The sequence below is a fragment of the Cladophialophora carrionii genome (assembly GCF_000365165.1).
Source record: "Cladophialophora carrionii CBS 160.54 unplaced genomic scaffold supercont1.10, whole genome shotgun sequence".
NCBI classification, from domain to species: Eukaryota; Fungi; Ascomycota; class Eurotiomycetes; order Chaetothyriales; family Herpotrichiellaceae; genus Cladophialophora; species Cladophialophora carrionii.
Window position 1 is genome coordinate 75,827 of NW_008481817.1, and position 25,503 is coordinate 101,329.

General features: G+C 54.6%; 9 protein-coding genes across 9 annotated transcripts in view; 3 read left to right on the top strand and 6 right to left on the bottom strand.

The window, feature by feature from the left end:
• G647_09504 (uncharacterized protein) overlaps positions 1 to 1,116 on the bottom strand; it is a gene marked incomplete at both ends in the record, with an annotated part of 1,438 nt that extends 322 nt beyond the window's left edge. The window contains 6 exons of the mRNA XM_008725498.1: positions 47 to 334; positions 426 to 485; positions 566 to 625; positions 710 to 787; positions 855 to 890; positions 1,020 to 1,116. Coding sequence (XP_008723720.1) covers positions 47 to 334; positions 426 to 485; positions 566 to 625; positions 710 to 787; positions 855 to 890; positions 1,020 to 1,116 — 619 coding nt within the window. The remainder of the gene's footprint in view (positions 1 to 46; positions 335 to 425; positions 486 to 565; positions 626 to 709; positions 788 to 854; positions 891 to 1,019) is intronic.
• Positions 1,117 to 5,624: 4,508 nt separating this feature from the next.
• On the bottom strand, positions 5,625 to 8,987 carry G647_09505 (uncharacterized protein; the record flags this gene model as incomplete). Its single annotated transcript, XM_008725499.1, has 1 exon — positions 5,625 to 8,987. The coding sequence occupies one exon, from the start codon at positions 8,985 to 8,987 to the stop codon at positions 5,625 to 5,627; it is 3,363 nt and encodes a 1,120-aa protein (XP_008723721.1).
• A 439-nt stretch (positions 8,988 to 9,426) lies between these two features.
• On the top strand, positions 9,427 to 9,876 carry G647_09506 (uncharacterized protein; the record flags this gene model as incomplete). The annotated part of the gene is made up of 1 exon (XM_008725500.1): positions 9,427 to 9,876. One exon carries the CDS (start codon positions 9,427 to 9,429, stop codon positions 9,874 to 9,876), a length of 450 nt encoding a protein of 149 aa, XP_008723722.1.
• A 198-nt stretch (positions 9,877 to 10,074) lies between these two features.
• G647_09507 (uncharacterized protein) lies at positions 10,075 to 10,574 on the bottom strand (the record flags this gene model as incomplete). Its single annotated transcript, XM_008725501.1, has 2 exons — positions 10,075 to 10,337; positions 10,391 to 10,574. 2 exons carry the CDS (start codon positions 10,572 to 10,574, stop codon positions 10,075 to 10,077), a joined length of 447 nt encoding a protein of 148 aa, XP_008723723.1.
• Positions 10,575 to 13,391: 2,817 nt separating this feature from the next.
• G647_09508 (uncharacterized protein) lies at positions 13,392 to 14,473 on the bottom strand (the record flags this gene model as incomplete). The annotated part of the gene is made up of 2 exons (XM_008725502.1): positions 13,392 to 14,190; positions 14,358 to 14,473. 2 exons carry the CDS (start codon positions 14,471 to 14,473, stop codon positions 13,392 to 13,394), a joined length of 915 nt encoding a protein of 304 aa, XP_008723724.1.
• A 1,656-nt stretch (positions 14,474 to 16,129) lies between these two features.
• Positions 16,130 to 17,789, top strand: G647_09509 (uncharacterized protein; the record flags this gene model as incomplete). Its single annotated transcript, XM_008725503.1, has 2 exons — positions 16,130 to 17,608; positions 17,661 to 17,789. The coding sequence occupies 2 exons, from the start codon at positions 16,130 to 16,132 to the stop codon at positions 17,787 to 17,789; spliced, it is 1,608 nt and encodes a 535-aa protein (XP_008723725.1).
• Positions 17,790 to 18,809: 1,020 nt separating this feature from the next.
• G647_09510 (uncharacterized protein) lies at positions 18,810 to 20,613 on the top strand (the record flags this gene model as incomplete). The annotated part of the gene is made up of 2 exons (XM_008725504.1): positions 18,810 to 19,615; positions 19,695 to 20,613. The coding sequence occupies 2 exons, from the start codon at positions 18,810 to 18,812 to the stop codon at positions 20,611 to 20,613; spliced, it is 1,725 nt and encodes a 574-aa protein (XP_008723726.1).
• Positions 20,614 to 21,053: 440 nt separating this feature from the next.
• G647_09511 (uncharacterized protein) lies at positions 21,054 to 23,115 on the bottom strand (the record flags this gene model as incomplete). The annotated part of the gene is made up of 3 exons (XM_008725505.1): positions 21,054 to 22,211; positions 22,296 to 23,032; positions 23,061 to 23,115. The coding sequence occupies 3 exons, from the start codon at positions 23,113 to 23,115 to the stop codon at positions 21,054 to 21,056; spliced, it is 1,950 nt and encodes a 649-aa protein (XP_008723727.1).
• A 656-nt stretch (positions 23,116 to 23,771) lies between these two features.
• Positions 23,772 to 25,341, bottom strand: G647_09512 (uncharacterized protein; the record flags this gene model as incomplete). Its single annotated transcript, XM_008725506.1, has 2 exons — positions 23,772 to 24,859; positions 24,933 to 25,341. 2 exons carry the CDS (start codon positions 25,339 to 25,341, stop codon positions 23,772 to 23,774), a joined length of 1,497 nt encoding a protein of 498 aa, XP_008723728.1.
• Between the last annotated feature and the right edge of the window lie 162 nt (positions 25,342 to 25,503).

The window sequence follows — 25,503 nt, forward strand, 5'->3', positions numbered from 1 at the left end:
ACGGGAGCAGGGACATAAGAAGTCTCGACCGTGCTTGTCCAATCACTCCAACTCGCGACTGGCGCTGGTGTGCTCTCCACGGGAGCAGGAGTGTACGAAGTCTCAACGGTGCTTGTCCAATCATTCCAACTGGCGACTGGAGCTGGCGTGCTTTCAACGGCAGCAGGAGTGTACGAAGTCTCAACGGTGCTTGTCCAATCGTTCCAACTCGCGACTGGCGATGGGGTGCTCTCAACGGGAGCAGGGACGTATGAAGTCTCGGCGATGCTTGTCCAATCGTTCCAAACAGAAGAGGATGAGACGGGCGCTGGAGCCGGGGCTGTCGACGTAGTCCCTGCGAAAGCCTGTTAGACAATGTCGAAGCTGGAAGCAAGGAAGGGATGATCGCAGAAAGGACAGCCATTCGGGAGGCACGGGTCACCTACAATCGTTCCAAACGGTCGAAGTGGTTTCAATAACGGGCGCAGGACTCGTCGTAGTGGTCCCTACGAAAGCCCTGTTAGATAATGTCGTAGTTGGGGGGGAAGACGGGGCCACAAGGGAAAGGCAGTCACGGGACACCTACAATCATTCCAGACGGTCGTGCTGGTTTCAACAACGGGGGTTGCACTTGTGGTGGTGGTCCCTATTGAGTGGTTAGAATCAATCTTGGAATATTGTCCTAGACAGGTCTTCAATGCGACCTGGATAGGAGGATGATAATGCTCACAATCAGACCAGGATGACTCGACGGTGGTGGTGGTGGTGGTGGTCGTCGTCGTCGTCGTCGTGCTGCTTGAGCTGGTCCCTAGAAGGTGTCAGATTATCAATCGAGACTGGCGTACGCTGTGAAAGCTGGGTGGGATCGAGCTCACAGTCCGACCAAGTAGGTGAAGGAGTCGTAGATGTTGCTGTGAAGATGTTAGACGCCGAACAAACTTTGGACATTCGATCTGGCAGAAGCCTGCGGATGGCGAACACGGACACTTTGGACATCTTGGTCTCGTCCATGCCCTGTCATCTTGGGGGAGAGGACTCACTCGTCGTTGTAGTAGCTGCTGCACTGCTGCCCCAGTCGCTCCAAGTGTTGGTGGCGCTGGCGAGGCCAACGATGGCCCAGAGTGGTGCAACCTTCATGTTGAAGACGAGGTGTTTCGCGGATATGCTACAGCGCGAGTGTGAAGTAAGGAAGCGAACGTCTAGAGCCTTAGCGAAGGAGCTCTGTATGCTTGATCTGTTCGGTGACGGGCTGGACAAGTGAAAGAGAAGCTGCACAGCCGCTGAATGGGATATGCACGGTTTTGTAGGACTGGACCTTGGATGGAGGGCACCACTGCCCACTTTTCCTCGGTCATGCTCTTTGTTCGTCGACCCTGTCATGCGAGCAGGACGACTGTACCACAGTAAAGGCTGCTCTCCACCTGTTCCGTACAGAACAGGTCGTGATGTCTCCGGGGATCTGGCAGCGTGCTGTATCGTTCCCATGCAACCAAGCCTGTTCCTCACAGCATCATGTCATAGTGGAGTAGAACGTCGGCAGGGGTGGATACTGCAAGGTCGCACTCGGTTTTGCCGGCCACGAGGGTTAAACTGGGTGGAGCTACCCAGTCCACAAGTGAACAGCACCTGGACCAAGCAGGTACTGGGTACTTCCCATCCACTCAGAGGTCGAAGGGTCTGCCGCTAGTCGAAGAGGGTAGCGTGTCAGGTGCTAAGAAGCCTTGTCTTTCTGGAGGCTGCCGAAGGCACCGAAGTGTGCATCCAACCGGATGAAGGGACGCAGCAACGAGGGTGCACATCACGGCTGGCACAGCTGGAAGAAGGATGCGACAGGAACTGCCATGTAGGGACTCCGAGCAAGCCACATAGGATCTCTCCGAGCCGGGTTCGAGCCATCCGCACAGTTTGGAAAACTATCGGGCTCCGAAGCAGCCACATTCCGTAGCTCACCCAACAAGTTGAAGGAGTGCTGAGTATGTTGCATCGCAATGGCTCGAGCTGCACGAGAACAGGGAGCAACATTCGCAGGGTTTAGCAGCGCCGCGGCCATCACCACAGTTCTGGGTCGCCCGAGCTGATGTTACGGGGTACTGTGTGCCCATTCATCAGCTCGCACCCAGATCGTGGAGCAGCTATGACGAAGGTGAAGAGCTCTGTGAGCTTGCAAAGTTTTGCCCATCGGTTCCTATCACTGCTCAACGGCAGCCAATCGATAAGATGCAGGCAAGCGCCGATGCAAACGCCACTTGCGGAGGAGCGCGTTGGGCTCAACTTTCGATAGTGCAGAAAAGCAGGTCCACGGGCGAGTGACAGCCATGAACGGCGTAGTGCAAATGCGTAAACTTTTATGTGCACCGTACACAGTACTTTTGAGAGCTTCGTGGTGGCAGTCATAATCCTACTCAGTACAATTCCAATGTTGTTCTGGACGAGCTTTAGGAACGACGTGGGACTCGAGGATTGTGCACATGCGGCACGGATGTGGCAGAGGGCCAGAAAGCAGGAACATGGAGCCAGGAAAAATGTTGCGTGACGAGGTCACTGGTTAATGGTCGTCATTGGTGATCAGATGATGGAAGCCCGCAAAAGCTTAACCGGGCAATTGCCAATTGCCGTGCGGTGCCTGGCCAGCAATTGCGCCCCGCACCTCGCTAACATCGCTAGTGCTGCTAGAGTGAGACATGCAGGTTTTCGTCTCTTCACTCGTCCGTCTCGCAGGCCCTCGACTGAGCCTCTCCACACACCCACCTGCAGGCTGCAGGCTCTGCCTGTTATCGGTGCATGGCATCATCATAACCAAAGTGACGAGATCCTTCGCCCAGCATCCATGACCTTCTCTGTGGCCGTCGTCCAGAGTACACAGTAAGTCCTGGGCACCTCGTACCTCGTACAGTATCAAAGGGAGTGGACCGGTAGTGCAAGATGCTTCTCGAGGCGGGGGCGGATGTCCATGCGCTGGGAGAACGCTATTGCAATGCGCTGCAAGCTGTATCGAGGGGCGATCACAAGAAGGTGGTGCATATACTACTTGACAAGATAATGTCACATTAATCAAGGGCCTCAATCCTGTAACACTACTCTCAGTAGTCGAATATTGCGCCACTCTAGAGATTGCTGCATGTCACATTGAGCAACAGTGAGAAGATGCCAAGCATCATATGCCAAAAGTCACAAGAGGATAAGAGTCACATGATGCCAAGATATGGGACGCAGGGACAACAATGTAAATGCTATTGCAGCTCCCTGCTCACCATTTGCAGCATTGCGCTTGAATAGAAGCCGTCACAACGCCAAATTGACATAGATCAGATTAGCAAGCAATCGCTCCGTCTGATCATGCCAAGCTTGCGCCGTCTCCGATGTCACATACAGGTCAGGTCATGTCAACGCTGGAAAACGTTGCCAGAGAAGAGCACGAAGGAGAGCAGGCGATATAGAGCAACTACCAATGTCCTGCCAAGAAGTGGCCAAAGATTTCGGATACGCCTATGGTGTGAATCTGTGGTTCATCCTCACCTACAAGTGTAAGCCTTATTATTCTGTCAACGGAGGTAGCTCGACGGCTGAAATGTGACGCAGGGTAGTTCTCTTTGGTGATAAGCCTCAAGTTGACCGTATCAATGGTACTCCGTTCACTCCAGAAGTTCCTTCGAGCCAGTGGCCGCGGTTTACTATAGCTTCTTGCGAGTATCTAAATCAGGACGCGAAATGGGAGACAAAAGATTTTCTTTTTGATGCGCCAACGGAATTTATGGCCGAGCCGTACGCCGTGAGGATCGACGTATATACGTGCGAGAAGATGGCAAATATACCTCAAGAGTCCGACCTGATGGAAAAAATAGGGTTTGGCGGTGTTCGACTTGGAAACCAAAATCTGAGGAAGCGTAAAAGAGGCGGAGGCTGCAGAATACGTACGCCGTATCTCGACGAGCTCCCATATGCCACGTTCATTTTCAAATGTCACATCCGCAACATTGCCAGAAGAGGTCGGAAAGTCCAACGTCGACTTTTGACGAATAGCACCAGTTTGCACACAGCAGAACGCATGCAACATCTGCAAGAGGGGCCAGGAACATGCCTAACTAGTCGTGAGACGCCAAGCAGTGAAGATGAGGGTGTTGGCTTCTCTCCAGTGGCGCAGGAATATCACAATCGTCTCAATGATAGTCCAGTTCCAGTGCTCGGAAGCGCAGGAATCACTCTAAGTGGCGCATCTATCGACGGCGTAATATTCAATACCCGATCATCCTCTTCCCTACCAAGAGCTGTGATGAGCTCTACGCCAGAGTTGATGTCTCAGGAGCAAGAACCTGAGGTAGATGCTCTCACTTTGTTGGTGGAATCGGAAAGCTCCAGAAACACGGTCTCAGCGGTCGAGGATCTCAGAATGAGAGTTGAACATCTCGAGGCCACGCAGATGCGGATCTTACAACATTTGCGAATTCCGGCGACTTCGGTATTCGACGGGGCTTACGGTAATGCCTAACTTACCTCAGGGTTCCAGCGCGGGCGTTGAGATACAACGCACTAGGGCCAGATTTTCAACAACCTAGTGCTGTTGAGATTTAATGTAAGCTTCGTGCCTACATCTTTGAGAAATGAGACCACGAGGCAAAGATGTTGATTGGCAAATATCTCCGAAAACAAACGAGGCGGCCATAGTCATTCTGTTTAATATTCCGAAATTGTACAAGGTGCTCCAGTGTGTTGGCAGCCTGGATCTACCCCATTACGCCTTTGCTCTATCCATTCGTAGAGGAGCCTGCTTCTACTTTCTACATAAAGCCATTCTGGGGATTGCAGCACAGATCTGGATATAGGATAAGAACACTCATACCACATAATAGTGTAACGCATGCAGCAGGCTGATTCTTTCCGGGAATCGTACGGTAACATCCATTTGATACTAGCAAAACACTCCGTAAATGATTCACTGTGGCAGTAGACAAGTTATGCGCCGAATCAGGATTAGTGCGGCGACCCACTTATTTCACTAGCTTCCGTGAAAGGAAGTTGCAATGTGTCAGCAAAGGGGAGGACAGTTTCGGGAACGACTGTATCCAGCAAGGGAAAGAGGAAGAGACTTTTTTTTGAACCGAAGCCACTCGTAAAAAGTACACAGTACGCAGTATAGTTTCAAATGCACTCCTTCGGCCCCTCTCGGTATCGGACACCGGGCGCGTTCACTACTGAGTATCACATTGAACTCCACCTTCGTTGAGCAAGCGTGCCAGCTCCAGGCCCCATGGAGTACTGTGGAGGGGCGTGCTTCACGGGCAGCAGAGGATATTTGCGCCGCCGCTGTTCGACCGTCGGCGCATGCAAGCATAGGTACTCTGTATTGTGTACTGTACCAGCTTGGGCAGGAGCACACATTACTAGATCGGCATTGTCTGCAACAGCGGAGCGCCACTAAAGGCTCGTACACCGTACTATGATAGTGACTGCGTAACTACAGCCCTCCGTAACTGAACCGGCTGATCAACGGCGGTTGGAATAGTCTCGGCCTATTCACATCGAGCGGTGAAGAATGTCGTCCCAACAGGTCGAGGGCATATCGTGTCCACAGTATTCTATCTGGCTCTCGCACAGTTCAACACAGACTGATTGTCCGCTAATCTTCACGCCTTCATCCAGTGTTCTGATCAAATGTCAAAGTACGGACTCGTCACAACAGTGCTGTTACTCCTCAACGTGCGCCTCTTCGGCGTTGCTCGGTTGGACGTTGGTTTGGATCTCCGTCTTGAGATGGTTGTAGTTCGTGATTCTTCATCTTCACCTTCATCGTCTGCTTCTTTTCTCGTTGAAGCAGACGCATTGGGTTCCTTCCTGACTCTTGTGCTCGTCCGTGTCAGTCTCTGTTGCCCTGCGGATTGAGGTGTTGATTTGGGGGTACTGCCACGGGGTCGTCCTGTACGCCTAGGAGTCTTGGGTTTGGTGCGAGCTTTGAGTCGAGAAGGCTTATAACCCTCTGACTCGTCGTCACTGCTGTCATCGTCACTCACGCCATTCATCTCGCTGTCGCTCGAATCTTGTATCCTTCTACTCGATTCACCATCGTCAACAACGCTGTTGGCTACGGCTGCCTCGGAGCTGCTTCTGGAAGTATTGATACTGCTGAGCGGCGCAGAAGAGAGATCGGAGATCTCATCGTCCTCATCTTCTTCGAGACGCAACCGCCCTGGTCGCTGCCGACGGAGTGGGGGTTCGAGAGGAGAGACGGATTGTGGAGTCGGATAGTGAGCTTCACCCGCTCGTTCTGGCACCTTCGAGCTAGAATGTTGCAGCATGTGTGGTGCTTCGATGTCTCGGTCGTCATTGGGATGATACCCAATCTCGAGATCGCTACCGGAATGCTCCTCGTCGGAGTCGGGAAAGAACCCTCCTCCAGCATCATCGTCCTCAGCAGGGTCACCACCTTGCTGTGCCACAGAAACTTCATGGTCACTCTCCACGATCATTGGCTGCCCGGCACTCCTCCCAGTGATCCACTCGTCGATGGCATCCTCTCCGTATGTCTCTTTGACCCTTTCCCTAATCCTGAGCCCTATCACAAACTTTCTCCACGTGTCCAAGACAATTGCCTCTAGTTTCTTCTCTTCTTTCGCCCTCTGCACCTCATTGTACTCGTGCCAGGCATCCGTGACGGCTCGTGCATTCTCTTTCGCCACGACCACACCTGTGCACACGGGCACAGCGCGCTTGTTCCCAAACTCAAAGCCAGTGACGGCCTCGGCGAAATCGATCTCGAGCTTCTTGCAGATGCGCACGGTCCCGCGAAGAGGAATGTGCACTGCGCCTCTGGGCACCATGCTGGGCACGAAGCAGTCGATATTGCCATAGGCGTTCTTGGGGATTTTACCGTCGACAATCGGTGGCGGGACGATATACTCGGTCTGATCCCAGCTATAAAGCCCCTGCATCTGTTTTTCACCCGTCACACGCTCATGTTCTTCGGCTTCGCGTTTTCGAGTTATCGTCACCGCGCGGACAGGCACGAGTTTCAACGGTGCTTCTCCGTTCTTAGGGCGCCGACCTTCTTTGTGCCATGACTCGGCAGTCAAGCAGCGTTCCACGTCTGCGCGGCGGTAAACAGGCTCGTGCTTCAGTTTGTCGCCTTTTCCGGAGATGAACGTACGTACGGGTGTGGCGTTTGTGCGGAGAGCCTCTTCACGGCGGAGGAAGCGTTCGAGGACGAAGTCGGCCGAGGATTTGAGTGATTGGAGCGTGTCAACACTATGGCTCACGTCTTTCTGCTCGTTTCGTTGGGGAGCCAGGTCGGTCGCGTCCTCTATATCATCGACAGGGGTTCTTAGTAAGTCGGGCCGGGCATAGAAGCTCATGAGACGTTTGAACCAGTCGTAGTCTTCGTATCGCTTTACTTTGCCGTGTTTGTTGTAGATTGGAATCTTTTCAATTGGATAGCGGAAGCCTTTAGTTTTGCCAGGCCAGATGTGCTTTTTGAGATATCGTACTGTTACATCTTTAGCTGTCCCATCAGAGGAGTATGCGATTACATAGGCCATAACTGTCTTTGTCTTTTCCGCCTTGATACCACGGGGTTCAAACGCTCCAAGGGTGTCTGGCGTTGTGGCTACCGGAGTACTGAGGACGAGGGGCGAAACGGGGAAGACTTTGTTTGTAACAGGAGAAATGGCTTCAGTCCAGTAGATAGGGAACGGGTGATCGCGATCGTATTTCTGAGAATGCTTCTTTTTCCGAGACGGAGTCACGTCAATGATGGATTCGTCGTCTTCGTCCGACTCAGCGGCTATTCTAGTGGTGGTAGTGTTGCCCCTGTTCTTTGGATGTCCTCTGCTTGTCGTGATCTCCGATATAGACCTGACATCAGCCGAATCGGACTCCTCTGATGATGTATCGGCAGCAACTGCTTGAGCGGGTTTCCTTGGCAGCCTCTGTTCGGCCTTTGTCCAGCCATAGCCGCAGGGTTGCAGACTCGCCACCAGCCTCGCTTCGATGCCCAGACCTCTGAGAAGCGCTGTAAACAGCTGTGCGCCGACGTCCCTCGAGCCTTCGAGCTTCCCGGCAAGCTCACGGAATTCGTGAACATGCATAATCCGTTCGCCGTGACGTTCGGGGTCATATTCGTCGTTCTGTAGGGATTGAACAATCTGTTTACGTTCTCGTATAGTGCCATAACCGCCTTTCCGCAGGCCTGGGGCTGTAATTGAAAAGTTCTTCTTCCAGTAAGCGGCTAACACTTTCAACAGCAATATCAGAGGATCGCCATTGCTCATGTCTGGTTGTCCCTGTTCGAGGCGCTGGCTCGGTCTGCCCCATTCTCGCTCACGACAAAGGTCAGCCGCCACTTGCTTCCCTCGACCCTTACTTTTGGCTGCGTTCGCTTTTACTTTAGACTCCTCTGCCAATGCCAGTCCGCTGCGTCTCTTCCATTTGTCGACTTCTTTCTTGATTGGAGATGGTAAGCTTTGGACAAGAATCTGCTGCACTTCCCTGTCTGATACCCACCTATTCCGAATGGCGTTATGCCAGAGCAGGAACTGTACGTGTAGCTGATGAGTGCAAATCCTAACTTGCTTGTCCCGTTTCGAAGGACCCTTCTTCATGTTGGCCGCTGCCTGCTCAAGCCAGTTCTCTCCGTCATCGTCCCGCTTGCGCAACGTAATCTCGATTGGGCCATCCGACTGCGGCTTGTAGTCTGGTAGATTCTCGTCCTCCCGTTTGTGATTGGCAGCGTCTTCCCACTCTATGTCTTCCTCTTCGTCATCCTCGTGCTTTTGAACAGGAGCAGAGGACCGCTTGCTTTCGTAGGGGACCTCCTCGAATTGATCGCTGTCGACATCGCTCAGAGCGGAATCGGAATCGTCGCTTCCTCCGATAGAGAAGGTCTCCTTCCTTTCAAGACCCGGTACATTCCTCGCCTCTGCATCTAGCACATCTGCGAGTTTTGCCCGCTTCGTAGGTGCCGGTTGAGAGGCAGTGGGTGGCGATACGGACGACCTCTTTCTCGGTATGAAGGGAGGCATTGCGACCGCGCGTCAAAGGTCGATAGAACCACAATTCAGGAGACATACATGGCTGTAGTAAGCCCGGGGAAGTGGCTCTCGTGTTGAATCGAGTCACCGCGAGCGAGACGCGCAAAGTTGCCTCGAATGGTTAATGGGTCTTTCGGGAAACGGTGACGTCGAGAAGACGAAGATTAGGCGAGAGTTGATAATCCCGCAGCTGCGGAACACAGCCCGGACATTCGCCAAAGAATTTGTGAGGGGCCACAACGACTGCAAGCACTGACTGTGTATGGAGTACAGAGCCGTGCGATCAGGTACGACTCTTACTCGTACAGGTAGCAAGCAAGGTGGAAATACGCAGCGGAATACCCGGCAATTGTCCTCTGTCTGAAATTGACCCTCACTTGATCTTCACTTTGACCTCACTCAGTCTCACTTCCACGTCGCGTCGCTCTCGATGGCCGAGGAAACACCGCCAACGCCAATCCACACCTACCACTGCCTCTGCACCACACTCGTCTTGAGCACGAAGCATGACCTACAAACCCTTCCTCGGCGGCAGGAACCCGTGCAAGACGCCGCCCTGATTCTGGCTCCGCCCGTCGACATAACTAGGTCTGATGAAATTGAGCTAGGAAGTGCGCAGACAGCGAGTTCTGTTATGCTCAACGTTGCACCGCAACGCAAACCCGTCATAATTCGAAGGGAAGATGGATTCGAGAGAAGAACGTTGCTCAAGTGTGCCAGATGCAAACTAGTCCTAGGATACAGTCTAGACGAGGCTCATTGGGCGAATGCGGAGGGACGAGCAAGGCCTCTCTATCTGCTCCCTGGTGGTCTGCTCAGCACGGCGGAAATGGTAGGGGGCAAGGAACCGGCAACTCCTGCCTGGGCGGAACAAAAATAGGACGTGGACATCGTGCAGTGTTTATTTGGCATTTTGATACCCTTGGAGCGTCAGGTTCTGCCCGGCCTTTCGCATGGCAATCTGACTTGGAAACCAACTGTGCCCTTGCTCGTTGTTACGCCAACACCCAAAAACCATGCGTTCAAGTTCATGCCATGACATTTGTCGCTGCTCATAAGTGGAATCAGAGTAGTTGTCTCAATTTGCGAGGATCGTCCTGACGAGTTCCATGTAGTTTATCTCCCCACTGCTTGTGTCGACCGCCTTCAACAACTCATCAACCTCCTCGTCGCTCATCTTCTCGCCGAGGTTGGTCAAGATGTATCTCAGTTGTCCCACTCCGATGAATCCCGTCATATCTTTGTCAAAAACTTGGAAGCCGCGACAGTATTCTTCGGGTTCGCCAGGGTCTCTGAAGCCGCCAGGTCGATTGAGCACTTTCTGAAACGAGTCAAAGTCAACTGCACACTGTGTTAGCTTCTGCTGTCGGCTGGAAATGTCCGTCGCTTCTTACAGTCGCCGCCGACTTGCTTCTCCAGGTCTCGAATCTCAGCGAGGGTAGGATTTTGACCGCATGCGCGTAGAAGGTCTCCGAGAGACTCGAGGGCAACACGTCCGTTCCCGCGCTTGTCGTACAGCGAAAAGGCCTCTTTGTAGTTGGTTGACGTCTGACCAGCAGAAGATGAAGTGTTAGCCATTACGGATAGAAGAATATAGTGGTTTCGACTTTGTAGCAGAGAGAAGCCGCAGGAAAGTAGAGGGTGAGACGGCGGGTGTGTTTGTTGGTGGACGAAAGAGTGTGTTTAGTCAAGGTTGCGCAACTCAGCGGAAGGTGAATGGACGAATGGGAGGCAAGAACTCACCATCTTGAACTTGAGGCTACCCAGAATAATTCTTTCCTTTCCAAAACCTGCGACTCGACTGATGAACTGTTGTGCTGTTCTCACGGTGATGTTCTTGACTCTGGTGTCAAAAATTCAAGAAGGATGAGGCTCTCCTGAACAGATGGCGCGTGCGCTTCTGTTGACACTAGCCCCTGCATGGACCTTCAGAAGCCCACTCAGTCCCCGTCACCCAGCAACACACTCATGCGGCGTCAAACCCTCGCCGCCAACACGATCGCGAAGAGCAATGACTGCCCCCTCGAGCCAAGGTCGATCATTCTGCTGTCAAGCCTCAATCCCATCGACCTCCGCCCTTCTTCGTCCCTAGCATGAAGATGACATTGGCAATCCCAATGCACACCCTGAGGATCTTCTGCTCTTTCTTTGGCAACAATCTGAAAATGAGACTACCCATCATGCGTGGGACACATTCCACTGAGCCTTCCTTACATCGCAAATCGTTTTGCGCACTTGAGCCTGTGAAACGGTCGTCAAGTCTATCATCTCACACGACCTGCTCGCGCTTTGTTTTATATCATGTCCTATGCACGGCACGTCTCTTGCCTCCGTGGTCCACCTGGACTGAACGAGGCCTGCTTATTCCCTCAAACAAGCACCTTTTGCGAAGCGTAGAAAAATCCTCTGGTTGGGTATTGCCGCTCGACGCCTGTGTCATGGGTCCTGGTCACAAGCATTATGTCACGTCCACGGACTTAACTCGCATGGGAGGTGCAGGACACGGCCGCCTTTGGTCCCCTTCCAAGCCTCGCGGTTGTCGTACTTCTCGAAGACCTTCGCAAGCATAGACGGCTCAATCGTACTTTGGGGGATGCGGAGGTTAAGGCCGCGCATCATTATCAATCGCCGCTACTTCCAGATCCCAGCACTCGCTTTGGAGGCCGCAACGAGTAATTTTCCGGTCTTGGTCGACTGCAACCCTACCGATGTCCCCGCGACTCTTCTTCGACAGTTCCTCTTTCTCTCGAGTTTCCGCATACGGTATCCGTGCCCGCCATTTAGTTTTATCTCTGCGATCAGCAGATCTCAAATGTAGCCTATGGCTCACAGCAATGGCCTTTTCCGCCTGGCTAATCGTGGAGAAAGTATTAACCTGTCGAGCCTGTTATGCAATTCCTTCGTACCGTTACGCTGGACTAGTGCTTGAGACATGCCTCTGTGAGGAAGGTAGGCGATTGCTCGGCCAGATAGGTCGACTCCAGAATGGCGCAATGGAGAACTATCCTATTTAGTGCCGTTACCATCCTGAACCTTGGACTTTTGAGCACTAGATAAACCACGGGCTATCTCATTCACAGAGTAGGTGTTGGATCCCAGACCGTCGAACAGTAGAGCATCTCTCACACCATCGGTTTGCAATCGTCAACCAGGACGCTCAGCCACAAATATTTTACAAATACTGTAGGGCCTAACATCTGATCACTATCTCATAACTCTCCAAAATACTTCAAGCAAAATGTCGTCCCTCTCATCACCGACCATGGAACGTCCTCAAACGATATCGCGCTCGCACTCAGCCTCCCTCTCATCGCTCCGTACCCTAAAGGAGATGCCGACCTCATCCAGCTCAAGCGCCTCGACTATCACCTCGAAAACATACTCAACCTCACCCTCATCACCAGCGTCGCCGGTGTGTAGCATGCATACCAAACTCACAAAGCAGATGCATGTCAGTCAACAGCGCTGGCAATCATGGCAAGCTAAACAACTGGAAAACTTCCAATCTGCGGCGCTTCAAGCAGGACACGACTCCAAGTCGAAGAAAGGCTTCACTGCGAAGCGGGCCCATATCCACGCTGGACTCGGGAAAATCGGTTCGGGACTGAGGCGATTGCGGGGTTGAATTTGGCGGTCCGGAGTGTGAAGAAGGGATGTACAATATGCATATTTGATTCCTCATCCTCGTTGTTCGAACATGGCGATCCTCGTGTTGTCGAGTGCCAGGGCTTACCGTCGCTCACTGCCGGACTCAAAACCACGGTACTACGGGAGCACCTCCGTTCCGGAACCATCTTTGGATACTGGTGCGCTTACAAAGCGCAATCGTATACCTCTTGGCCGCCGTCCTTGGACGCAGCCGCCTAGCTGCGGGCAGAGTGCCCATTGGCAAGCACTCGCGCAGAGTCTACCGCATACATCCGAGGATGTGGTTCAAGCCCTGTTCGAACCGCAACCTCTTCAGTAGGTGCCGCGCGGGCAGAGCGTCGAGGCCCTCTACGGCCCTCTACATCAGCCACATTACAACCGGTTCTCTCCTCGATATCTATCGTGTGTCAATAAAGCTTTACGTACCAGCTCTGAGGGATATTATTGTATAACTAGGGTAGCGTCGGAGTTGAAAGGCTGTATATCTAATATTGTACCGGCATCTCTGATTTCTGACGCTGGCAGCAATTAAACCTCATTGTCCAAGATCTGCACATTCGCAAGCGGCTCTCTACTCTGTACGGGCAAGTCGATGTGTCTCGAGACAAGTTGTACAAGGACCATATTTTCACGTTTCAAGCCACATTTGAAGCACACAGGCTTGTCTATTGTTATTGAGTTGCAGTCATCTCTGGAGAGTGATGACAACCAGCAAAGGTTGAGCCGCACATATCTTCTTGGGAGGACTCATGCCCGTGCCACGATATCCGCCATGGCGTTTTCCATGGGCTCGCCGTCATCATATTTCTTCTTCCCACCGTGGACAGCCTGAATCCTCGCATGGATATGTGTCTCGGCCGTCCTCCCGACGCCCTCATATCTCGGCACCCAACCCTCCTTTTCCATCCCAGCCATAGGCACCAGCACGCAGTCCTTGTCCGGATGCAAGAAATAGGCAAAAGTATATCTATCCAAACTTCCATCTGCGGCCGTAGGGACCACTCTATGCCACGTACTCTTCAGCTTGCCCGCCGTCCAGAACTCCAGCATGTCACCTATATTGACGAGGATTTTGTCGCGCAGGGCGGGCGCGGGCGTCCATTTCTCGGTCGATAACGAAAGCCTGGCCGACGTGTATTTTGGCGGCCGGACTTCGAGGCCCCCCACGGCGGACTGGAACAGCAGAGTCAATGTGCCCCAGTCGGTATGTGGGGAGATGCGGTATGCGGGCGAGGCGTCGGAAGTAAGCCCAGCACCACTCCCGGCGCACGCAGCGACAGGCGGGTAGTGCATCAATTCGAAGTTGTCAAAGTTCTCCCTCTCGGGATCATGGTTCCGGGTAAACGTCGTGACAGGGAGGCCCAGAGCCAGGGCGATGAGTTCCAGGAGTTGCGCCGTGAATGCTTGAACTTGGCGCTGAAAGGTGTGGATTTGGCCGCGTGCTTCGGACAGGATGGGTGGCAGAATGGCTGCGGACGCGTGCGAGGATGTAGGCCATTTGTTGATGCTGATGGCTTCGCGCGGGTCTGTGAATTTGCCGTCGGCTCTGGAGATGGGTAGCTTGCACGATTAGTTTGCCCGTCGCTTTTGCCCTTGCCTGGCTGATGCAGCTGGAAGGTATAGTAATACGTGCGGAGCAGAGCAGAGCAGAGCAGAGCAGAGCAGAGCAGAGCAGAGCAGAGCAGAGCAGAGCAGAGCCAGGAACTCACTTACCCGTACGAGCTGGCGGGTTTGTAGCCTGCGTTCCGCGCTGCTATGTATGGGGCTTTCGACTTTTCTGACAGCGGTTGGGCGAAGAACCGTCGTTCCTGTGGTGGTGGTTTTCGCATGTCAGTACGATGTGTTACCCATGTAACGAAACATCAATCATGATACGGTGAGATCTTTGCGCGAAAAGGGCACTGCAGGATGGAAGACCCTTTGAACACAACATGGAGATTGCATGGCTGCGATCCTGCTTTCGACTTGAAGAACGAACTAAAGAATGGAGGCACGGAAACGTTGCGCTCAGACATGTCGGAAAAACTCCTCGAGCAGACATACCAGTTCAAATATGCCATCAATGTCCTCTTCTGCTATGGGATGGTTCTCGACGAAGAAAAAGCCTGTGCCCAGGAGACGTTAGTATGGCCACATGGCACCCTTGCAGGTGCATCGCAATGCGTGGCTTATGCCTACATACCCCAGTCCGTGCAAGCCGCCAGAAGTTCACCTCCTAGCTGCTCCGGCGACGATGACGCGTGTGCAAAGTCGATAATGGGGATATCAGTGCTCATCTCGTGTAGAAGACTCGTTGCCACTCGGAAGCAAAGCTACTGCCCTGACGATTAAGAGCTCATTCGCGCTTATAAGACAAGGGTGTGGGAGGGGCTATTCCTCGCCGACTCTACCGAGTTCTTCTGTGGAGGGGTGTGGGTGGAGTCTTCACGTTTTAGGGCACGAGGGTCTATCTCAAGACCGCCATAATCATATACACAGGACGATAATATGGAGGTCGTGCTGCAGCGCATCTCGATGTTCGCGAGCTCCATGCGGATCTGTCTTTGGGACGGGGCTTCAGGAAGATCAGCGGACTGGCAGCACAAGCCAATCATTCCTCATGAAAAGAGGATCCCGGTCAAAGATAAGGATTGAGGCTTACGAACGCCGCCGTCGGCCTTGACCGAGACGCTCAAGTTACTGAAGATTGGATGCTGGAAGCTCTCCGACGCGAGGAAAAGCAAGTCTCTAGGCAAGCGAATGAGTGCAAGGAATGTGTGGAAGAATCCAAGCGAATGCCCAGAGAGCTTGTTTCGCTTGTCAATGCTTGGCGATTCTGCTGCACATTTGTCGTTCCAAAACACAAATCATCTCAACAGCTCCATTTACGCAACCCGCGACAGGCCCACTTGATCACACGAGTCCGTCCTACTCCCACGGCGAGCAATCGTAATGGGTCTGCACACAGTACGAGGTTCTGGTCCAGCACGAGCGGGCGCATCTAGTGACCGGGGTGTTTCCAAAGCTCCCATATCTCCCGCGCCCCATGTATCAAGGATGTGGCGTTGCCGTTCAATGCAACCACGCTGACTGGATCGCCCTTATCAACTGCTCGCCTACTGCTTCCCACTTGGAGACCTTATTCCATTGCCATCGGCTGCCTCCGCAGCGTTACTCGCTAACCGTCTTCCAGATCATCCTTCTCTTGGGGAACCAGGGTCACATTCACACCCCTTAGAACGGGGCATGTCCGGTAAAGAAGACCTCTGGCGCGGTGCTTAACCAAGGTAAGATACGATCAAGCTTCGGCTCGTGGCACAATCTCGCAATGGTGGCTGTCACAGTTGCTCGTGTTATCTGTCACCCATACTCTATTTAATGTCCCGGTAGCTGCCATCAGAGCGACCCTCCACATTTGCGCAATTTGAAAGCCTTGTCGACACCTTTCTCTTTCTCGTCATCTCAGGGCTTAGGTCGCCAAATCGTGACGTCTTCCGCGTCCAAACATGGCGACTATCGAGCCCCATAGCGCGTCCTCGGAGATATCCAAGGACGGTGATGTCGAAAAGCAACCAGGGATCAACGAAACAGGCGAGCCTGAGATCCGTCATGGCAGCGTCACTCCGGCGTACGAAGTCGCGCGAGCAAGACATCTCCAGAACAGCTTTGCACCCCTTCGTTGGTTGAGCAGAGGAGAGACATGGCTAGACGAAAAGATGGGAATCGAAACACAGGGTATCGACCGCATCCCGGAGGCAGAGAAACGTCCGCCTTCTACGGTCAACATCTTTTTCATGTGGTGGTCGATGACCTGCCACGTTGGGACGCTTCCTCTTGGTGTGCTTGGCCCGGAATTTGGCCTCACACTTGGTCAGTCTGTCGCCGCTGTCGTTGTTGGTACATTTCTCGGCGCACTTTGCACGGCATATACTGGCACTCTCGGACCCAAGACGGGGCTTCGACAAATTGCAATCTCGCGCTACTCATTTGGTTTCTGGGGAGCAAAGCTCTGCAGTGTCCTGAATGTGATCGTTGGCGGCGGGTTTGCTGTCGTCAATGTGGTCATCACAGGGCAAATGCTGAGCGCTGTCAGCGACTACACAATGTCCATTGCCGTGGGCTGCGTCATCGTGGCGATCATATCCTATGTTGTGTCCGTCTTTGGTTTTTCCATCATCCACACCGTCGAAAAATACAGCTGGATTGTGTCCTTCATCCTCATCTGTGTCTTGATCGGTCAAGCTGCGCCACACGTCGGCGCTCACGCTCCAGGATTCCCGGCATCAAATCTCGAGATTGCCGGCTCGTGGCTCAGCTTCATGGCCATTTGCTTTTCGAGCTCCTCGGGATGGTGCTCCATCGCTGCCGACTACTACTGCAATTACCCGGCCACCACCAAGTCGTCCAAGGTTTTCTTCCTTACCCTTGCTGGCGTGACGCTCCCCACCGTCTTCGTGACGGTGGTTGGTTCTTGCATTGGCAACGCCGCCATTTTGAACGCGTATCCACCTTACGCAGATGCCTACGAGGATCATGGCTTGGGCGGCCTATTGCGCGAAATCTACCACCCGTTGGGTTGGAGCAAATTCTGCTTGGTGATCCTCACCTTCAGTGTCATTGGCAACAACATCGCCATCAACTATTCTTCGGGCCTGTCCATACAACTTCTCGGCCATTGGTTCCACGCAGTTCCTCGGTTCATCTGGTCTTTTGGAGTCGCCTTGGTTGTTGCTCTCCTCGCAATCATCGGAAAGGACCACCTCTCGACCATTGTTTCCGATTTCGTGTCCCTTCTCGGCTACTGGACCATATCTTTCACTCTCATCCTCTTGATCGAGGACCAATGGTTCCGCAAGCGTTCTGGTGAAGGATACAACCTTGAGGTTTGGGATATGCCGAACAAGCTCCCATGGGGCGCCGCAGCTACCTTCTCCCTGCTTGCAGGATACCTTGCTGGTGGTGTACCTGGCATGGCTCAAGTTTGGGTAAGTCAACGTCATCACCCGGGATGGTGTTGTTGCTAACAGCCTCTGCTAGTATGTCGGCCCCATCGCCAGGAAATTTGGACCTTTTGGCGGTGACGTTGGCGTCTACATGTCCGGAGCCATCACCCTCCTCTGTTATCCCCCTCTCCGATATTACGAGAGAAAGAAGACGGGCAGGTAGATGGCGATCGGGCGAGCACAGCCCTTGTTTGAATTGAAGTGGGTTGTATTATACGTTGCTTGCAATACGTTCGGACCGCCAAGAGTCCTTCTCCCCAGCGCTCATGTATTTGAGGCGACTTTGACCGAGTCCAAGTTTGTCTGTATCAGTATGGTCCATGCGGTGGTGAACCAACTCGCGTGGCGGCTCAACATGTCCGCCTGTGTCCGACTTCATTCCCTAAGCTCGTCTATACTGGCGTCGGAATCTCATATCACGGCTTCTTATGGGTGATGAGTGAACGTACCGGGGGTGGCAACCGTGTTCGGTTCGGCCGCTTCCCGCACATGGTGAACCCGGTGATACGGTCACAGGCGACTACTCCATGCAGAATATCATGCGAGAATACCGACCCTGTGGCTGCCGAAAGCATATCGTTCATCGGATTGCAGTCCAACCCCACGGAACATTCTTATCGTCCCCTCAGGGATCTGAAATTTGATAGGTCCAAGGCCCCGGAGAAGCTGCATCTCAACCCACAGCGACCAGCAAAACGCGGATCGACATCGTGGACGACAACGGCAACCCACGAGAGAAAAGGGCGTCCGGACAGGAGCTGTTTACCGGGTTACAGCCCTGGATTCGACCACGAGCGATAAGCCTTTTGGGCGCCCGAATCGCATGGTCGAACTTTGTCGAGTTTGAACGGATAGCTCGACAAGGGCAACCTTCTCCGCAATTTCGAACCTCAATAGGCATGGCGTACATCACTAAGCTCGCCGCCGGGGCGAGCTTGTTGATAACGGCAAGTCTGAAGCTGATAGGTCTTCATCACTTGCATTGGAACCCAGGCATACGGAGGGACTACTGCTACAAGGTCTAGAGGCCAGACCCCCGGTAGTGCAGATGTCCGAGATGGGGCGCGACTAGCTCAGCGCCCTGGTGGTACATATACATGGAGGACGTACAGGAGACGATGGGAAACCGTTGTCCACGATACAGCAAGTCTCAGGTGGTCTTTCTGGCCACAGCCTCCCGACCATGGCTTCCACCATTGAAAAGACACCGACACAGACGGATGTCAAGCTCTCACCTCCGTCGTCCGAATCCCCTTCGATCCAAGATGCCGGCGCACCGAGTGATGTGGGCGTCGTCCTCACCCATGACGAATACCATCTCGCAACGCTGGGTTACAAGCAAGAGTTCATCCGCTGCCTGGGCTTTTTCGAAAGTTGGGCGGCCACATTCACTTCAATGAACTTCATTTCTGGCATTCCCGTGCTGTTCGGCTGGGTAATGTACACTGGGGGCCCTCAGGCAGCGCTGGCCAACTGGACCATGGTCGGCGGCCTGTCTTGCATCGTCAGTTTAGTGATGGCTGAGCTGGCGGCGTCCTTGCCTACGACCGGTGGCATCTACTTCTGGAGTTACCGTCTTGGAGGAGAGAAGTACGGGCCTTTCCTGAGCTGGCTTACCGCCTGGTGGAACTGGGCAGGATGGATTTCTGTCGTCCCAGGGGTACAACAAGGCAGTACGAATTTCTTGGTTTCGGCGCTCATGATCAAGTATCCCGACAGCGAGGTCCTGCACAAGGGATGGTTCCTCTGGCTGCTCACGTCGATCGGCATGATCTTCGCCATGATGCCGAACATCTACAACCCGAGACTGCTCCAGTACTATTTCCGGTTCGCGGTGGCCATCTTCTTCAGCCTGTTCTTCATGTACTGGATCTGGTTCCCGATCAAGGCCTCGGAGAAGCATTTCAACAGCAGCCACGGAGCCTTCGGGTTGTTCTACAACGGCATCAACCTCGGCGACACGAAGCAGGCGTCTGATGGTTATTGCTGGTAAGTCACTGTAACGTTGGCCCATTTTCTCTTTTGGCCCGATGCCGTATGGTGCGGTCCAGCTAAGTTAAATGGCTAGGGTTATCTCGGTCCTGTTCGGCGCTTGGGTCTTCTACGGCTACGACGCGTCGGCGCACCTTGCTGAAGAGACGAAGCAAGCATCGACGGTGGTGGCCAAGGGGATCTACACGTCGACTTTCTCGGCCTGGATCCTGTCCGTGCCCACGCTGATCATCATCCTCCTCTGCCTGCAGGACTTTGACGGCATCATCTCGGCCACGTACGCGAACAACTGGGCCGAATACCTGGTACAGCTCATCGGCGACAACGGCGCCGTGGCCATCCTGTCACTGCTCTGGGTGGACAGCACGTGCGCGACGGCGTCATGCTTCATGAGCGCCCAACGCGTCACGTACGCCATCTCGCGCGACGGCGTGCTCCCCTTCAGCTTCATCTTCAAGAAGCTCTCCAAGCGGAAGATGGCGGTCAACGCGGGTCTGCTCGTGTTCGTCATGTCCTGTGCCATCACGACGGCGGTCATCGGCTCGGCCGTGGCCTTCTCCGCCATCACCGCCACCGCGACCATCGCGACCAACGTGTCGTATCTGATCCCCATCATCGCCCGCCACACGGTCGGGCGCAAATCCTTCGTGCCCGCCAAATGGAACCTCGGCAGGTTTTCCCTCCCGCTGGCCATCGTGGCGTCGGCGTACATTCTGTTCCTGTTTGCCGTCCTCTTGCTGCCGCAACTGTATCCCGTGGACGCGGACACCTTGAACTACGCGCCAATATGCATTGGCATCATCACGATCATCAGCCTGGTGGGCTGGTTCTTCCCGAAATGGGGCGGCAGGCACTGGTTCGTCGGGCCGGTCAAGACCATCACCGAGGAAGAATTGAGGAACGCGAGGGTCCAGGGTGGAGTGGCGACCGTCGAGGAGGGGGATGCTTTGGCAAATGTCGAGTACGGCCATCGAAAGACGAGTGTGTCGGCGTAGTCGATAGTCAACGTTCGATGCAGTCGACAGCGTTCGGCGCTGTAGTCACTGTTCAATGGTTTCTTGCCATAGTGATCGAGGCGTGTATCTTGTTCAAGTAGAAGCCTGGGCGGCGTGCATCCTGTTCAAGTTTTCCAGAAGCCTGGGCGGACTCGCGCCATCTTTGGAATGTCGATGTCTAATGAGATCTTCATTTCCCCTATACATTTTAATGTCTTGACATCACGAACAGAACCGATGTAGACGTCGATAACGAAGTCGAACGCGGAGTCGACTGGTGATAGTAATGTCAATACCGACATCGAAAGTGACGTCGACGATGATCGACATTAATGGCAGTGGCAATGTCTCCATTACACTGAGTATTAGACATCACCCTACCACCGCATCGTGAGGAAGACCAGGCTCACACACACACACACACATCACCCGCGCTCTAGTCACAACGACTTGGACAAGAAATCCAAATCCGCCTCGGGCACCCAGTCGGCCCACCACCAGCGGCCGACGGTGTCCAGCGTCTGTTCGCTGGAGAACAGAGTGTCCTCGTCCTGTGAGAGGAGGAGCGTACCACCGACATCCCACGGCGCATCTGAACGGCCCGCCACGTCTCCGGTGGTGGTGGTGCTCGTCGTCCCAATGACATGATGCTCTGTATGGTGGTGATGTCCCTGGCCTGCTGCCGTCGCTAGCACGCCATTGGCGTCAGCGGTAGCGTGAGCTCGAGGATCAACGCTGTGGCGGCCCACTCCAGCAACGTCGGTGGTCATTGCAGACGGTCCCGCCGGGCGAGGACCGAAGATGGACCCCCACTGGCGACACAACTCGGGGCCAAAGGGGGCGAAAAACTCGGCCTCCTCAGGTGTCAAGTTCATGCGCGTTGATTCCGCGGTGTCTTGGACGGACGTCGAATGGTTGTTCATCATCTGATTGACGACCCTCTCGGCGCCGATGGCCGAGGGGAACCTCTTCTTCAGTCCGTCCAGCGAGAGTCGGATGATGTCGATCTCCTCGTTGCGGTGGGCGGCCAGCGAGGGGAATCGCTGGTACGACAGTTGAAGCAGCGCCGCGACCATGAGGTAGAAGATCGCCGTCACGGGCAGATGCGGGATGTCTTCGTGCGTGAGGTATTCCTCGAAGATACCGGAAATGAAGGACGCGGCCAGCAACGACACCGGCGCGGGCGGGTCGTTCTTGTTGTCGTGGCGGAAGAGGATGATCAGCGCGGTGAAGTACAGGACGTGCAGCTGGCGGAACTTGAAGTCGTACTCGGTCAGTCTATTGTTACCCTTCTTCGTCTCTGCCGCCGCCTCCGTCTCGGTCCCGCGACGGTACAGCCGCAGACTCGACGGCACGGCGTTCAGCCATGCCCGGAGCGAGTCTTCAAAGTCGATCTTTTTGCGGTCCGAAAGCGTCCCGCGTCGGTAGTGTTCCGTCATGTCTCCGAGGATCGAGGTGATCTGGACGAACTGCATGAAGAGGAGGGCGTCGTTGTCGCCGGCTTCGAAATCATCCACACGTAGAGGTCGCACATTCGAGTCTTCGGCGTTGATGGCCCTGGGGCGCCCGTGACTCGTGGCTATCAGATTGTCTCTGGACTGTTGCCACGCCATCCATTAGCAACGCTCGGTATCGATCTACACGTACGTGATGAGGGTGGTCGTTGGTCCAACCGTACTTACAACCAGTGCCCACCAGATCCTTCGGCGCAGCCTCGCCTCGGCCATTCTGGGATCGGGCTCGCGATGAAGCCCGATCTGATGGGCGAGCGCGACGCTCGTTCGGAGCCAGAAGCTGCTGTTGTCAATGGACACGTGCTCCGGGCCCGACGGGTTCAGCCACTGCAGAAACAGGATGGCCATGATGGTGTGCAGATGGTTTTGCTCCCCATTGGTGTAGAACAGCACTTTGGCGCGCTGGTAGCATCGCCGCCCGTGGTCCGCGGCCTCGGGCGCGGACGAGACGATACTCCCGGCCACGAGGGTCGCCGTCACAAGCAGCGTATCCTGATTCCTGGCGTCGAGCCTCTCCAAGTCTGTTTCACTGACCAGGGGCATCCACGGACGACACCAGTGCAGGAAATTCCGCAGCAGACTCTGCCTCAACGTCCCTCTCGGGATCTCCAGCGACGAGACGTTGCGTCTGATCCGGGCCTCGAAATGCTGAAAGGCGCCCGCACGTAGGCCGGGGCCGTTGTAGTGGGTCGCATCATCCTCGTCGATGTCCAAGTGGGCGGTGAGATAGTCGCTCCGGCCGAGATAGCTGGCCTGCTGGGCTGGTGTGTCGGGCCCGTCGCCGTGGGTCAGAGATTTCGCCTTCTTGTCTTCAACGGGTCGCGGGCTCGCATCCTTCTCTGCGTCAACCCGCCGGCGTTTCCTCGTGTGTGGTCTGTGGTAGTAAATGGTCAATACAAAGCTCCCTCATGTCCTGTGAGCACCTCAACTTACAAGCACGCTCTCTGCGAGTCCCGGCAATTCGAGCAGCAATGGCGCGTGCTTTCATGCAGGTTGAGATCACAACGGACCTTTCTCGCGTGGCAGGATTCGCAAGCCGTTGCCCGTTTGACCGAGAGGGGTGGCGATGAGTATGGCTCTGGCATTGCACAAGAGTGTCAGGTCGTGCCACGCTTCATGGTGGTGGACGAGATTTCGCCGAGGCGTTCACGACCATGCGAGCTCAAAGTGAGTGAGTCTTCTCTGCACGGAGTTAATCACACAATTTAATGACTGTATCACCTCGGCAGAAGGAATCGACGCCACGGCCGAGCTTTAAGCTTCCCACCTCGCAATTTCGCATCCCTAATTCGGCATCGGTCAGTCATGCTTGGACTCGGCCGCATCTGTACACACGTACGGGAAAACGCCGAACACTCTCATTCTGGACACAAGTAACATATAGAAGAACGGGGCAGCTGACAGCTAGTAGCCGCGTCTGGCGCAAGAGACGATACGATGCAAGAGAACAGCCGCTGACCAGTTCAATGGAGACACATTGCTGTTGCAACAAGGCAAGCGAGCGCCAACAGGACGTGGACACCACAAGCAGTTCAGCAGCATTGATATCTACTCAGTGTCAACCTGTCGACCTTTGGGATGCAACTACCTCCCGCGACAGGATTGGCAAATGATGGCAAAACAGCGGGCTCATACACCATCGCCCTACTCCTTCGTGACCTCTCTAACCTCACCTCGGACCTCGACGTCCTTGTCCTTCCCCAACTCGAGTGCATCGACAATCTCGGCTCTCTCCGCCGGCGCAACCCCCATAATGGCCTGCAGTTTTGGCGCCGCGGAGTGGACCTCGCCATCGAGATTCTCATCGATTTCCTCGAGGGTGCGTCCACGGGTCTCCACCCAGAAGACCAACACGACGACCAGTTCGACCACGTCCCACGCGCCGTTGATCATGTACGTCTTCCACCCGATGGCCTCCAGGGCAAACGGGAACGAGAAGGTGACCATCAGGCCGACGCCATTGACGAGGAACGTATAGATACCCATGCCGAGGGAGCGGATGCCATAGTTGAGCACCTCAGGCGGGTACAGCACCGTGAGGGGCGTCCAGCCAAAGCTATAGGCCCCCTGAAACAGAAAGATTGCGGCAACCGTGCCGTAGATGCCCGAGTGGTTGTTGTGGGAATCTCCGTACACCTTGGTCAGGGCGCCGACCAGGAAGATGAAGACGGTCAGCAGCCCGGTGGAGATGGCGGCGAGGGATTTTCGGCCGAGCTTGTCAGCCATGGCGGTGCCGACGAGAGAGACGGCGAGACACCAGGCATTCAAGATGATGTTGATCTCCAGTTGCGTGGTGGGGTCGGTGACGCCGGCCTGCGTCAACATAGTGCCGAAGTAGTACGAGATGATGTTGTTGCCGGAAAGCATGGAGAAAACGGCCACGGTGCAGACCAGGAAGATGCGTCTGCGCGTGGACGAGCTGTCGACAAGTTGCTTGACGAACGTCGGTTGCTCAAACGACTTCTCGAAGGCCAGCGTGTCGGTGATCTGCCGGAATTGGACCATCACGGCAGGGTCGTCGACGTTGCCGTTCGAATGTGTCTGGGCCAATGCCAGCAGAGCGTCTTGACTGCGTCCCTGGTTCTGGAGCCATCGCGGAGACTCTGGTGTGAAGGGAATGAGGATGATGCAGAGAAGGCTAAACAGTCCCTGGAGCGCTGACGGGAGGCGCCATGCCCACGTCGAGTCCATCTTTGCAGTGCCATAAGTGATACCCGCGGCGATCAACCCACCTGATTCGCTCTGTCAGCTTCTCACCTATACCCGGCCACCTAGGTGGACCAAAAGGGGGGGAAATGTACTCACCGACATACCAGAAATCATACAGCAGAGCCAGCGACAGCGCTCGGAGCTTGACCGGGACCGTCTCGGACAAGTACACGGGAGCAGCGATGGAAGAGGCGCCGGTGCCAAACCCAATGATGATCCTCGCAATGACAAACATGGCGATGTTCTGGGCGGCGGCCTGGAGGATGACACCCACGATCGTGACGACTGCACCCGCCAACAGGGCCCATTTTCGGCCGATCCAGTCGGGGACTTTGGCGAATGTGATGCCCGCGATCGCGCTGCCCATCCACACCGATGCCGTGTTGAGCGCCAGCGTGGTCGTGGTCAAGGTGAAGTAGTCCGTGTACGAGGGCAGGATGTTCAGGCCGTTCATCATCGACCCGTCAAAGCCAAGCGTCTGCAGTCTCCCCGTCAGCGGCGTCATTCAGAAGGGAATGTTGTGTCGTATGATACTGACAGTCGACGTCACGCATGATGTGAGGATCAGTATGGTGCAGGCGAGCCATGACCGCTGAGGTACCCTAGCCGGGAGCTCCCAACGGAGTGTCATACTGCCTATTCTGTTATATGGCAAAGACTGGTACAA